Raw genomic sequence first — 15,083 nt, 5'->3', positions numbered from 1 at the left:
GATGGGGCATCCATCAGAAGGTGGCAGAGGGTGGAACTGGATGGTCTCTAAGGTCCCATCCAACCCAAACCATTCAGGGATTCTATTAAAAAAATTCTTTAGAAAAAAAAAAAAAATCAGCCCTTTCTTTCAGATAATTTCCATCATAACATTTTTGGAAATAATATTAAAAGATTATTTTTACAATTTGTACAAATGCTGCAAGCAGGGTAATAACTACCTCCAAAAACCCATTTAACTGCTTCAATCCCTGTTTTCTGCCAATACTGGATTCCCACTCCTCTGAAGAGCCCCCAGCCAGTGCTACCCAGGCCAGGCTGGTTTGAGCCCTCGTGCTGAGAGCGGGTATGAAGCAGCGCTGGCCGAGGGGCTGTGCTGGGCACAGGTCGGTCTTGGGGTCGGGATTAGGGTCAGGATTAGGGTCAGGCCAGCTCCAGCCCCGCCGCGTCCGCAGCCGCGTTCCGCGCGCTCCGTCCTGCGTCCCCCCGTCGATGCCTCCCGTCTCCGGGCTGATCAATGCCCAGGCACCCCCCAGCAGCAGCTGGAGCTGTTAATTACAGCTCTGCTGGCAGGGCACGGCTGCCCGGGGCGCTGGGGACACTCCGTGCCCCCCAGAGCAAGGGCGAGGGGAGGGAGGCGCAGCAGCGGCTCCGGCTGGGAATTGCCCGGGTCAGAGCCACGGACAGCACGGGGGTCTCTGCTCTGCTCCCTCTGCCTGGCAGCTGGCATGCTCCAAGCCTGGGTTTGATTACTCTAATTAATATAACATTATCAACAGATCTTCATATTGATCCCTAGCCCTCCTTTCTAATGGAAAATCCTGAGCTCGGAGGGAGGGAGGGGAGGCGAGCGAGGTTAATGGTTTTAATCCTACCCCAGCTTTATGATGGATTTCCTAAAAGTGCCATTGATTCCTTACAGCAGCAAACTGAATTTTTTATAGTATTTAATATTTAGTATTTTATATTTTGGTATTTTCCTTTGTTACAGTAACATTCACTACTTTGTTACCAGCTGAATCAATTAAAATAATATCATGAACACACAGATCCATTATTTTCACCGAGATGAACAAAAACATTAAGTAAGTTGAAATTAATCATGAAGCTGAGCTTTGATTTTGAACTTAATTTACTAAAAATAAACTAATAGAATCATTAAGTTTGGAAGAGACCTTCAAGGCCATCCAGTCCAACTTCCAAGAATTATTTATGCTGTTGTCAAAAGTTTCTTTCCATAGCAGGTGACTTAAACCACTTAAATATGAATAATTGCAAATAGAATATGCTGTCAAACAACATTTCATGTCCATGAGAAAGAAAAATGAGATGCTACTCCTGAAATTACAGTGCAAATGACAAGTATTTTAAATTTTGGAATTTTTTACAGCGCAACAGGGACGTTCCTTATTACCAGGCCCAATTCCACATGGATCAAACCATAAAGGACTTCCTAATCCCCCAGCTTTGTCCGTTAAAACTCATTTAGCCCTACCCCAGCCTGTGGCAGGAGTGGGCAGCACTAATAGGCCCCCGCTGCCCCAGCTCCCCCCATTCATCCCCTATTCCCCCAGGTGTTCTCCCTGCTCGTGCCCAAATGGCATCAACCTGTTGTGCAGCACATCCCTGAAAAGCCCAGCCTGGCTCATCCCCCAGGGACGAAAGCCCTGCCACCGCTCCAAGCTGTTCCTCTGTCTACGAGGAAAAGCCCTGCCCTGCCAGCCAGGCCAAAGGGGAAGGCAAATAAAGCTGGTTTTAAGGCAGAAAAAGTCCAAGTGGGGTCCTTTAAAACAACTCCTCACGCGCCAAACACATCAGGTGCTGCTGCACACGTTTGCTGCCTGAAATTTGGGAAAAAAAATTGGGAAATACCGGGGCGCTGTGATGTTCTAAGGGAATTTGTGTTGAAACACACTGATATTGGTAACAAAACCTGACACTTTTAATAAAAACCACCTTCCATTGAAAGTTCTGCACAACTCTGGTTCTAGCCCCTTGATATTTTTTCAATATTTGGTGTTTTTCAGTGAACACCTTGGTTTTATCCCCATGCTCACACGGGGAAGGAGCGGGGCTGCTCTGCTCTTCCTGCAGCCACAGCCAAACCCTGATCCCGAGGGATGGGATGAGATAAACCCCACCCAGGACAGCCACGGGATGCTTAAAGCAATGAAATTCATGGCATTTGTCACCCTGGGCAGCAGCAGAGCCCAGGGAGGGAAGGGCACATCCAAAATCAGCTCCAGGGCTGCTCCGGAGGAAACACCCGAGCTCGGGATCGCAACACAACTCCAGCCTTTTCCATTCCCTTCCTCCACGCTCCCAAGTTTAATAAACAACAAACCCATCATTTTTTAACACTTTAACCAGCGACAGCAGTGATTCATAACTCTGTCATAATTAAAATTTTATGGCAAATACACACAGCCATCAGTCATCCAGGCAGGAACGTCCGAAAAAAGTGGGATTTCAATTTATAAGCCCGTGCAGGATTGTATGAGTTACACTGTATAAAAGCACATTTCTAGGGAGTTATTGAACTGGGGAAAGCAAAAGTTGGTTGGGTTTATTTTTTTAAAATCAAATACAGAGGAGGTTATGAATTTGTTGGCGCAGAGGCTCCGTACAGTGACTGATGGTTAAAAAAGGGAAGGAAATATTATCCTGTGTCTTCTTCCAGAGCTGCACTAACGAAGTTTGCTGCTGTCCCTGGCACTCCCTAATGCAACAAACACAGATTTCCTGAAATTATTAAAAATTCCAAAAAAAAAAAGAGAGAAAAATCCACATGGATGCCAGGGGATAAAAGGGGTTAATCAGTGAAATTGGTAAATTGTGAGACACCCACGTACAGAAACATTTTAACATAAAATAATATGGATTAATTCCATTTCAATTAATTTTATCCCAGCAACAACACACGGAATTCTCTGAATGAATGAAAAGAATGGAATTGGTGCTCTGGTGTGGACACACATTCATGGATTTCCAGAATTTCTACTTGGTTCTCCTGCAGCTCCATCCTGGATCCAGACATCATATGAAATACTCTTTAAAACATGGATCAGGATGATTTTACTTATTTAATATACAGCTGGGGTTAGGATATAGTAGAGAATAAATAAATGTTTGCAGATCAGTTTCACAAGCTGCTTTTTTGCTTAGAAATACCAGAAACCCAAAAACTTTCAGTAACTGCTTCTCCTACCTGTCCTTAAAAGGACCTTTTCCGAAATCCCAGAAATATCCCACATCACCTGGGAAATCCCTTCTGCTGGCACACACCCAGCTGTTAAAGCAGTTGTGCTCTACAACGCCTTGAGAGGGAGTGGATGCTCCATGGCTTCACAAGAAATACCTATTTTTAAGACATAACTGACATCCCATTCCACCCTGAGGCCAGAAGAAAGGAAATCTCTGTAAGAATATTTAGAGATTCCCAACACTCTTTGCCCCTATAACACTGTCAATATTTGAGGTTAAAATCACGGGACGCGCAGGGAAAAGTTGGATTGAGTTTTCCAGTGAAAATGGTGAATGTGGCAATGCTGGGTTAAGGGCTGGGCTTGATGAGCTCGGAGGTTGTTAGGTATTTTCCAGCATTAATGATTCCATGATATAATTTCTACTTGGGAAAAGAATCAGTTTGTATTTTCACATACACAGAAAATTAAATAAATAAATAAATAAAAAAGGAAAGAAAAAAGCTAAACATGAGACTTGGAGCTTCCACAAGCTGCTATTACAGCTCTCCCCAGTCCATTAAAGGAAGTAATTGAATCAGTTTGCGTTTTCTCCGTAAAATCTCATTCAGAGAAATTTTATTGCCAGCCATCTAAATAGTAAATACTTATTATCCTCTCCAAATGAGGTTTTGCTTGCCAAGGGCAAAGCCATGGCGGTGACTGTGGCGCTCTGTCAGAGGCAGCAGAAGTTAAAAAGGTTATAAAGACACCATTAATGTCACGGGAGGGCCTCGGCAGGGCTCGCCACTGCTCCGTAATTGGGGCCTTTATTCCCAGGCTCAGGCCCTGCTAATAGGATGCTTTAGGGTTTCTTTGGTGGCGGCCCCACATAATCACCTCCACCAGCTGAACGTGGACGTTTATCTGCTGAGCCTGGGAAGAAAATGTCAATAATGGCCAGCTGAAAGGCCCAGAGGAGGTGCAGCCAGGCAGGGCCAGCGCCAACGGGGGACAGCCACGCTCACAAAGGACACCAAAATATTGGGAATAAGGCTGGAAAATGAACTTTTGCAAGTCAGTCCCTACTGCAGGGAAACCTGGGAATGGTACAGGCCAAAGGGTAATTCAGATTGATTTAAAATAACGTGTTTCTAACTCGAGGGGCACAGAGAGCCCCAGCCCTGGAGGAGGCCAAGGAGCAGCCTGGCCCATGGAAGGGGTCCCTGGAACGAGGTGGGCTTTAAGGTCCCTTCCACGCCAAACCAGTCTGGAATTCCACATCCTCTTCCACGACTTATTTCCTTTGCCCCTCAGCTTCACCCACACTTCAGAGCAGAAAATGCAGACACAACCCCAGGGCTGCTGCAGGTTCGGAATGCACGGGAGGCAAACGCAGAGCTGCAGGGAGAGAGAAGCCCAGGAAGGCTGGGCTGGAAGGGACCTCAAAGCCCATCCAGTCCCATCCCCTTCCAGGAGCAGCGACACCTTCCACTGTCCCAGGCTGCTCCAAGCCCTGTCCCAAGGAACCACAATTGCCTCTTGCTCAAAGAGACTCGTCACTATAAAATCATTCACATTTCCCAGAGAAAACTCCCCACGGGCTTCAGATCAGCAGCACAAAATGCTCCAAGCCTTTAAGAAACTACTGATTAAATACTTTTAGTGGCTATTTTAAGAACATAAGGGGATACACGATGGCTTAAAGAAAGCAGCTCAGAAATCTCCAATAATAAATCACAGTGCACACACAGAGAAGAGAAAGAACTGGAATTAAAGAGAGGATCTGCAATAAAGGAACCTAATTTGATTTTTCACATAACCTGTGTTTTGAAACACTTCTTTTTTCCTTGCTGGGGTGATCAATATGAGAGATTGGCAAAGGACACCAGTTTCCAATACTGTTGCCTTTTACTGACGATGCTGTTCTGCCCTTTCCAATGGATTCTTTCACGGGCTTGTGGCAACAGGGCTCAAACCATCTGATGCAGATCTAATTCAGTGTGAACTTGCCTTGCTTCACATTTGGAGGAGTGATAAAACCTACTATTGCAGAAGTCTGACATCTGCTTTTCAAGAGCACTATTTCAGCAGAAAATGTGGTATAAAATCCTGTCCAAGTCACTAAAATTGCCAAACACCCCCAGGAAAATACTTTAGAAAATACTGATATTAGGTATTCATAGAAAAAATGTATGTAAACAACAAAATGAAAATTTTCTTATCAGCCCCTTAGGTATGAGGAGAAATGTTTCACATATAAAAATATGTTGGGGATCTTATTTCTATCAACCTCTATGACCCCCCAACATTTGCAAAAGCCTGAGTACGAGGACTCCCCTTAAACCACCCAAAAATCCCTGCTAATGACAGGCAGCAGCCTCACAAAAAGCCCACCACGACTGAAAAGTCCTTGCCAAGCACCCTCTGCTCCACGCTAAGATTTATTCGGCCGACACCTCATAATCATCTCTAAATCTAATGGGACACAAATGCATTTCATCACAGATGAAAATCTTCAGCGACCGCTCAAATGGAAATCAAGGAATTATTACAATCCCGTGGTCTGGCCTGCAGCAGGCATTAATCAGAAATCATAATAAATCCACGCAGCACATTCGGGCAGCACATTAGTCAGGCGGTTTTGCATGATAACGACGTTGACTAATGGGCTCTGAGTTGGAAGGGTCAATCATAAACTCATCAAATGCTTCATTTAATTTCTTAATTTGGACAAACACGATTTGTTTATGGGAAAGATATCAGGTGTTCTTGAATGAATAATGGCTGTGAAACCAAAGTCCATTAATCAGCGCTTGATTACAAATGACTCGGAGATTGTTTGTTCTAATTTCATTCATTTGGGGCAACAAAGAGAACACGAGCGAGCGAAAGCACTTGGCCAAAATGGCACACTTAGTTCTCCATGTTTAATAAAGTTGTGATAAATGGGCTTTCAATAACTAAAACAAGGGGGTTATTACCCATATTAAATACTGTCCCTGAGAAAATGAATATCCAGGAGTCACAAGGAGATGGTGTAGGCACACAGCAAGGTGCTGGATGAGTGCTGAGCTTGTGTGCTGGCATTCCAGGTTTTCCTGAAAGGATGGATGGGGAAAGCACAAAACCAGCAGGGATTTATTTCTACTTCCTGTGAAATACTTTGAGAAAATGATGAAATTATTTGGGTTGGAAAGGACCTTAAAGCTCAGCCAGTGCCACCCCTGCCGTGGGCAGGGACACCTTCCGCTGTCCCAGGTGGCTCCAAGCCCTGTCCAACCTGGCCCTGGATATTTCCAGGGATCCAGGGGCAGCCACAGCTTCTCTGGGCAGCTTGGGCCTGCCCACCCTCATTGGGATTTGTAATTAATTTAATCTAATCTAATCTAATCCATAGGTTCCTTTCAGCAAGATGATTCCAGCACACTTGCCATGTGGAAATTAGGGAGGCCCCCAGCACCAGAACAGCACCAGCCAGAGCAGATGGGGCAATTTAAAACCTTTTCCTGAGCATTCAGGCTGTAAAATCCACCACTGGGATTTACATCCGTGGATAAAAACACTCTCCACTCTCACCTGCAGAAAATCCAAACATCCAAAGATGTTACGAGGGAAACAGCCAGCACAAAGCTCCTGGACACCCATTCCTGGGGATGCCCGCATGACCAGAGCCCACAGAGGGCAGCTGGACAGAGAGGAGCCTGTGGCAGACCACGTAAAACACCACAGCTCAACAGTTCCCCTCCAATATTAAGAAATAACATTTCCCAGAAGACTTGCTAAAAACAAACGAGCCCCACGACCACATATGGTTTGCACAGCCAAACCAGTGGCTAATTAAATTACAGCAAAGTTGCTAAATATGAATTGATATAAAACTTCAGCTAACTGAAAAATTGTCTTTGACTGCAGATCAATAGCAGGCTTGCAAGATTCATCTGCACATAATTAGCACAGAGATTTGCATCAAAATCCTGGATCCCATATGCTGCAATATTACAGAAACCCATTAGGCACCATGCAAGCCTGAGATACTTTTGGTGCCACAACAAAAAAAAAAAAAAGGACCTTCGATAAAAATGTAACAAAAAAATAGAAATTCTAAAAGCTTTTAGAATGATTTCTGAAGGCAATAAATGTTGATTAACTAATGAAGTTCCTCTAAATTCTTCTTACAGGCTCTGGTTTATATTATGGCATCCCTACAACTCCTCACTGGCTTCTTACTCTAAAAACAAATTGAAATTCAACAAAAATGGTTCAAAGCAATTTTTTTTAGCCTCTTGTAAGAACCTAAAAGAGGTCCCTGAAGAGAACAGCTTTTAGACACCAACAGAATGATATTATACATTGCAAAAGTGAATTATTTCATTGCAAACACATTTATTCTCTGCCTACACTCAATTAAAATCCTGTATTTTTTCAGCAATCCTGCAAATTAATTTAAATTATTTAATTAATTACTGTTATCCAAGCATTTACTTTGCTCACCACAAACCAGCTGCACTTCAGAAATCACAAATTTTGTAAAGATAACACAATTAATATGTTTAAAAAGCAATTAATTGGAGAAAGACTTTTTTTTCTACAGATGTCACTTTGTGAGCATAAATTCTCATTTTTTTAGAACTCTAATGAGATTATGAAGCTTTGCCAAGAGCTCAGGGGCAAGGAATGGCTGAAGAAATGTGTCTCTGTCCAGCTTGGCTGTAAAGCTCATTGGTGTGGAGCACCCAGGTGAGCTAAAAACTTCCTTAATTTTCTGAAATTCAGTCTTAAAACACCTGAAATTCCCATCAAACACGTAACATAAAAAGTAGCCACGTCACCTAATGTACACCCTCTTGATTTTTAAACAATGGTTTCATTCTTCTATTGCTCAGAGCTTTTTCAAGTGCTCTTTCTCCGGATGCTGTCACTGAAATGGGTTTTGACATCAAAATCTGCTGAGTGGGAACCAGCAGCTGACCTAAAAACTGGGTTCATTAACTCCATAATGAGATGGATTTCCTAAATTAGCTGGTGTTCAAGAACAGGAGAAACCTCCGCAGCTCCAGGGAGAGCTCAGAGCCCTGCCAGGGCCTGAAGGGGCTCCAGGAGAGCTGCAGAGGGACTGGGGACAAGGGATGGGGGACAGGACCCAGGGAATGGCTCCCACTGCCAGGGGCAGGGATGGGTGGGAGATTGGGAATTGGGAATTCCTGGCTGGGCTGGGATTCCCAGAGCAGCTGGGGCTGCCCCTGGATCCCTGGCAGTGCCCAAGGCCAGGCTGGACACTGGGGCTGGAGCACCTGGGACAGTGGGAGGTGTCCCTGCCATGGCAGGGCTGGCACTGGGTGGGATTTAAGGTCCCTTTCCACCCAAAGCATTCCCGAATTCTGGAATCTCAGGTGGCCCTAGAGCAGGACATGCAGAGAAGGTGTTTGAGCAGTCCCTGCCGAGCTCTTCCCAAGGTAACTCCAGTTTATCTTCCTTTGACACAGGGAACAGAACAGACTTCCTGGACTGGTGAAGACTCACTAGGGATGAAAATTCCTCTCCTTGCTGGGGGTTCAGGAAATTCCACAGAACACCCTCAAAACCCTTTGCAGCACCTCCATCCACATTTGTCACAAAGAGAAAACATGATTCAAGGAAGACACCTTTGCTCTCCAAACAGAGGATTTTATATAAATAGAAGTAAAATTCAATTATCTAAGTGTCAACTACCACTATTCAAAACAAATAGTTGAAATTGATAAAAATTAGAATTTTATATTAAATCAAACCTACACAGCAACTAAGTTAATATTTTTATTTCAATATTCAGAACTTTTAAGCTTGTTAAAAGTTCAAATTCTTGCAATTTCTGGGGCAAGAATTATTTTTAAAGCCTGGTTTAAATTTCCACAGAAGAAGTAAAATATTTTAAGTATTATTTCATCCTTTGTGTGTCTACAACAGCACATGTTATCCACCCTTCTAAAATTCATTGCATACTTACAAATTTAAATTAAAGCCAGCGAGTTCTCAGTGGACAGAACACAAATAAGAAAGCTGAAAGAAAGCCACCATCAAAACGAGAAATCCATAAACATTTGATAAATTTGGCAGTTGAAAAGAAGCCCCAATAAAAGGAAATTTTTCATACTTGTTGCCACCTGCCTGCCCGACTGCTTTGCATTGCTAGAAAAGAGCAAAATAGAGGCCAACCTATTTAACTAAACAGTTTTTATTAAAGTAAAAGAAAAGCAAGAATCTATAAAGTAGCAAGTGATCCTATTAGTTCCACCAGACTAAAATCATACAGTCTACGTATGTGGTCCTTTCAGCCACATCTGTTATGAGGCATTTTGATACCCAAAAGCAGAGAATATTTGCCTATATTTATCAGGCACTGAGTGCAAATCAGGCTTTTTCTCCTCAATAACTCCTGGTAGAATGGGTAGATTAAAAAAAAAAGCAGTCAGAATTACAAAACATTTGTATTTACCACGGTTAAGGCCGAAGCACTGATCGTATTCCATGACTTTCTCTTTGAGGAATATGTAAAATACAATAAAGATGCAGGGTACAAAATTAAAGGCAGCAATCTGGTAGCATAATTCAAAGACGATGAGTTAAATATCCAGTATCCAGAACTGGATCTGATACATGGTAAGTGTTTGGGATTTGTACTCCCCCAGATTCATCACCTCACATTTAGTGCCTCGGTCCTGTAGTTCCCTTTAAATAAACTCCGGCGAATTCTTTGCACAAAACGCCCTATTCTTGACTGCTCTTTCAGCCAGAGATTGAAATGCAGATCCCAAAAACAGATCAGTCCCTTATTTCAACTCTAGACCTTTGAAAATCCAGATCAATTGCCTTTTGTCGTCGTCTTTATATGGAGAGTAAGAAATTTCTGCTTAGCACCATGGAAAAGCTCCCGGAGCCCTTTGGAGGAGGCGGCAGCATCGATAGTTTGAAACATCCGTGTGCTATTTCACGGGAATCTATTGACATTTTGGGAGTATTCCTCCATATTTTAATCTTTATGAGAAAGCACAGGTGCCATGTCATTTGCAGCACGCGCTAAGCAGCTTTCAGGTTCTGAGGTTTGCCCTAAGCTTGGGATTTCAGATTTGAAACCGCGCAAACTTCTCCCTAAAACCGGCGCCGGGAGCCACGCTCGACACAAACCCCCAGCTCGGATCCTCTCCGTCCCTCGGTAATGAAGTCTGGGAAAGAAATCACAGACACCCAAGTGGTTTGGCAACTGTAAGTGACAGAAGCTGAGCTAAATCCTCTGTTTACACTGGGGATTATCCGGGTGGATTGCGCGGCGCTCCCGGAGCCGGCGCTGGTCAGGGGACGCTGCTCCCCGTCCGCCCGCGGGGCAGGGCACAAAGCCCCGGCCTGGTAGGAAGTGACCCAGAAGGAGATGGCGAGCAAGGATTTACACAAAGCCAGTCTGCCTCAGAAGAACTCCATATGACCATTAACTGGCCGGCAGGGCCTGCCAGGAGGCCTAATTACAGCCCTACAGAGCCCGCCAACAAAGGCTGGAGAGCTTTAGCCCAGGGATGATCTGCTTTATACTGACTTGAGAGAGTCCATATAGAGCGAGGAAAAGAAAGAGGTTTAGCTTGGAAATTCTCCCAAGAGACAAAGCATTGTCGCTCAGTCTGGAAGGCCCACATGGAACATACTTCAGATGGGCTTAAACATCCCAGCCTCTCCAAATTAACATTCAACTATTGCCTGCTTAACATCTGCTCGGGCACGGCGACTTGTGGGAGGTTGTCAGAGGAGCCTAGCAAGGCTCCCCGGCACCTCAATATTAAGAAATCTGACTCGATAAATCGTGAAAATATGAATTTATACCTGGGACCAACAACTTCTGAGGAATGAAGGGTTTTATAAATCAAAACTCAGTTGCTGTCTCGCGAATTGAAGTGTTTGAGTACCTCCCCATATTGCTCTGCTTAATGAGAACAAAACACTGACATTAATCAAGAAAAAAAATATTTAATGAAGCCAGCATGAATGCAGGACTTGGAGAAAAACCTCCTCAGCACTGTATAACCTAAATATAAAAATGGTCATCTTACCCTCCTCCCCCACAGACCCAGGAGAATATTTTTTATTTTACCTGCTCTCCTAACGAGAGACCGGAGTCACAATTCCCATCTCCAAATACACCAGGGGAAAAAAAATCTCAATAATAAGTGCCTGCTTTACTACTTGCTGATTTCTGCCTTTCAGAGAAAGCAGCAGCTATTTCCTAAAATAACATCTAGGTTAAATTCTATAAGCAGGTTTTCTCAAGATCCTAAATATCTCCACGAGGGAAATTTAGCTAGGGAAATACAAACAAGGAATTCAAGAGCAGCTGTGGCTGCCCCTGGATCCCTGGCAGTGCCCAAGGCCAGGTTGGACACTGGGGCTGGGACAGTGGGAGGTGTCCCTGCCACGGCCGGGGGGGATGGATGGGATTTAAGGTCCTTCCAGCCCAAACCATTCCATGATTCCATGATGTCAGCAGGGATGAAGCAGGAAGGGCCTGTCCCCAGCGTCCCTACAACCCCTGCAGGTGATTTGGAGCCGCTGCTTTGTCTGTGCAAACCACGGAGGAGCAGCATCTCCTCAACACCAGATCCATGGACAATCCACGGGGAGCAGAGCACAGCTTCCTGCTCCGGCTCAGCGGGGCTGGAGCAAGCCCTGTAACGGGTACAGATATTCCATGAGCTCATTCCCAAGCCTGGGGTGGAGCCTGCACAGAGCCCTGTGCACACCGACAACAGCTCCACTCACCGTCACTCAAGTACAGAGGTGATTTCAATTACATTCAAACAGAGCAGCACCACAACAGCAATGAACCCGCTGAGCCTCAGCTCCTCAAAAAGCTGCTGGGTAATGGCTCAGCAGAAACTCATTTTTAAGTTTGAAGACTAAAAGGTGCTGATTTTGCAAGGAGTAAACACACAAAAATATATTGAAACAACATTTATCAACATTTCCAACCTCTTCTCACAGCAATTAAATAAAAATTAAATTTAATTGACTGAATGCAGGACTTGGGGAAGAAGGTGGGGGATGATCCCATAAATGCCGGGGATGACCAAGACTTAAATAAAGCCAGGAAGGAACTTAATTCTGTATTGTGGATTGTAAGAGACACAAAGATATTAAATCTCTTCTGTTCCTTATGAACAACCTGCAGCTTCAATCTAAGATCCAGCCCTCAGTGGTGGATATTTAAATGTAATAATGTCACAGACCTTTGATAAGCTTTGGAAAATTTTGGAGCCCAGGTCATGATGATATACAACCCCCAGTTATCTTTTGTACATCTCCCAGGTGTGAAATTAAAAAATGAGATGTGATCGATGGCAGCAGAATACACAAATTGTGCTTCTGAGGTCAGGGCTGTCACATCCATTTCATAATTACATGCTTCAAAGATTTATTAAAAGTTCTGGAGAACAAGGAATGTATTGGAAGAGAGACAATGCAAAAGGCTGGATGGGTTTTGGAAAATAAGTACATGAGCAACGTGAGGAGATTCCTCAAAACAGAGGGTTTCCAGAAGGAGGAAAAAATACATATACACATATTTATATACACACATATATACACACATACACACTTGTACTGATCTAAAACAATGCTAAAAACGAAGAAACTTGCAAAAAAATAAACAAAAACAAATTTTTGAGAGCACAGAATAACATCTCAGTAGCAGCAGGAGCCAGAGGATAAACATGAGGTTTTGGTGTAAAAAAAGGCTTATATTTATTTCCTTAAAGGGCTTTACTAAGTGCCAGTGATGATGCCAACCAATTTAACCTTAACCTGAAATATAAGTGAGCTATGGAGAATGGGATCAGCATCTGCCAAACACAAAGGGATAAAATCCCACCTGATAGCCCAAAAATGAAGCAAAGTTCTGAAGATTCTCATTTACTCACCAGCTGCCTCCAGAACCAGCTGCAGCCTGGCTTTGGCCTGTTCAGCAGGAGTCTGCAAGAGAGGACAGATCAGCTCACACCTGGTTGGACACTCCATGGGACATTCCCACCCTCAGAGAGCTCCTGCCTCCTCCAGCCACTCCACACCCACACCAGCCAGAGGAACTCCAGACTGGAAACACCGAGGGAGGAATTCCCAAGGAAATCTCCAGAACTGACCCAAACCCCCATCCCCACGAGGCGGCTGTGGCACCGTGACCAGCCCACGCCCAGCTCCCCTCCCAGCCCTCCAACCCCAAATCCTGCCTGGCTCCTGGGCGACCCCGTTCCACACAGCTCCACAAAACGCTCCAAAACTGGGCTTAATGTGATTAATGTGGCGGGTTTTTCACACTTTTCTCTTATCCGGGGTGGTTCTTCCCTCTCCTGAAGGTATTGCTGCACATCTGTTGGCTGAGGAGCACACTGCTGGCTGTGGCCCCACTATGCTAATGAGTCCCAGTGATGTTGCACTGTGTCCAATGTGTTTGCCATCCCTCTAAATGTGAAGCCACTCAGACGTGGCCACAGTTAAATTGATACACAAACCCTATTTGTCACGGAGTTCAGAAGTTGGTTATTTCTGGAAGCGTCGGAGAAGTTTGGGAGGTTTCTGCCCTGCACTAAAAACAAAACCTGACGGGAATTTTTGGTGGCGCTTTGCAGCTTAGGAAACTCTTCTCAAGAGCACAAATGGCTGCAAAAGGGAAAATTAAATAGGAAAATACAGACAAGAGAAGCTGCGGCTGCCCCTGGATCCCTGGCAGTGCCCAAGGCCAGGTTGGACAGGGCTTGGAGAAGCCTGGGAAGGTGCCCCTGCTATGGCAGGGGTGGGAATGGGATTTAAGATCTCTTCCAGCCCAAACCATGCCACGATTCCATGACTTTATTCAGGCAGAGCTCTTTGCCATGAATGTCCCAACTGGTGATGCTCTGCATGGCCTCACCACCCTCACCTACCCCCATGAGGAGAGGCTGACAATGACAGAACAATTTCTACTCCAAGAATTTACTGCTCCTTCCACTAGGAGAGATTCTGCATTAAAATGAAATTTAAATGAAGATCCAGATTGTGGTTGTATAGAGATCTACTATTTTTAGTTCAGATTTTTGCTGTTTGCATAAATCCAGAAATACTGAGCAGAATTTATTATTATAGCTGCAATACGGATCCTACCATCAGACCTGACCACTAGTCCTGGTGGCAGCAAGAAGCATCTTGAAATTTATCATAAATTATCTTCCCATTTCTTCTTCTTGCCATGAACTGATCATTGCAATCTGTTCTGGCATCTTTAGGACATCACAGGAGGAGAGGAAGGGAAAGATCTGCTTTTTATCCAGAACCAACTCGGCCCAGCTTCAGTTTCAGAGAAGCTTTACTTGGGTTTGTGGTTTCTCCATTCCATGACAACTGTAAATTTTCAAAAACTCCCACCAGGATTAGTTGAGTTCAGCATAATTTTGCAGGACAAGCAGAGAAGGAAAAGTATTTGGTGTCAAACACCACCTGTGCTCACGTCTGCACATCAACAGCCCAAGTCTTTGTGCACCTCATGCAACAGGTGGGCTCTGGCATCCCAAAACACAATTTCCTATTCCTACAGCAGTTATCCTCCACAAAACTCCTGGATCTCACCGATCCCTGGATCCCTTCTTGCTGGCCACACCACCACCACTGTTCAGCACCACTGACTGGAGAAAGATGTTCCACTGGCAACTTTAGGATATTTGTGTCCAGCACCACCACGCCCACGAGAATTCCATGACAGAGCAAAGGCCAAGCAGGCTCCAGAGGAGGAGAAGGGAAGCAACAGCAGCTGTACAGATGTCACTCCCAGCACTAAACACGGAGCTCCACAACTGATCCCGCTGCTCTGAGGAGCTCCAAATACCTTTTCCCACTCCTCCCACGGAGTTATGGA

At 44.5% G+C, this 15,083-nt stretch overlaps 1 protein-coding gene across 1 annotated transcript in view; it reads right to left on the bottom strand.

Annotated features, from left to right (window-relative positions):
* RSRC1 (arginine and serine rich coiled-coil 1) overlaps positions 1-15,083 on the bottom strand; it is a 103,897-nt gene that overhangs the window by 25,986 nt on the left and 62,828 nt on the right. Inside the window, exon 7 of the mRNA XM_068200160.1 lies at positions 13,120-13,171. Coding sequence (XP_068056261.1) covers positions 13,120-13,171 — 52 coding nt within the window. The remainder of the gene's footprint in view (positions 1-13,119; positions 13,172-15,083) is intronic.

This window comes from Anomalospiza imberbis, chromosome 10, assembly GCF_031753505.1.
Source record: "Anomalospiza imberbis isolate Cuckoo-Finch-1a 21T00152 chromosome 10, ASM3175350v1, whole genome shotgun sequence".
Classification (NCBI taxonomy): Eukaryota; Metazoa; Chordata; class Aves; order Passeriformes; family Viduidae; genus Anomalospiza; species Anomalospiza imberbis.
Note: the sequence above shows the minus strand (reverse complement) of the source record. Positions and strands in the feature narration are given on the sequence as shown.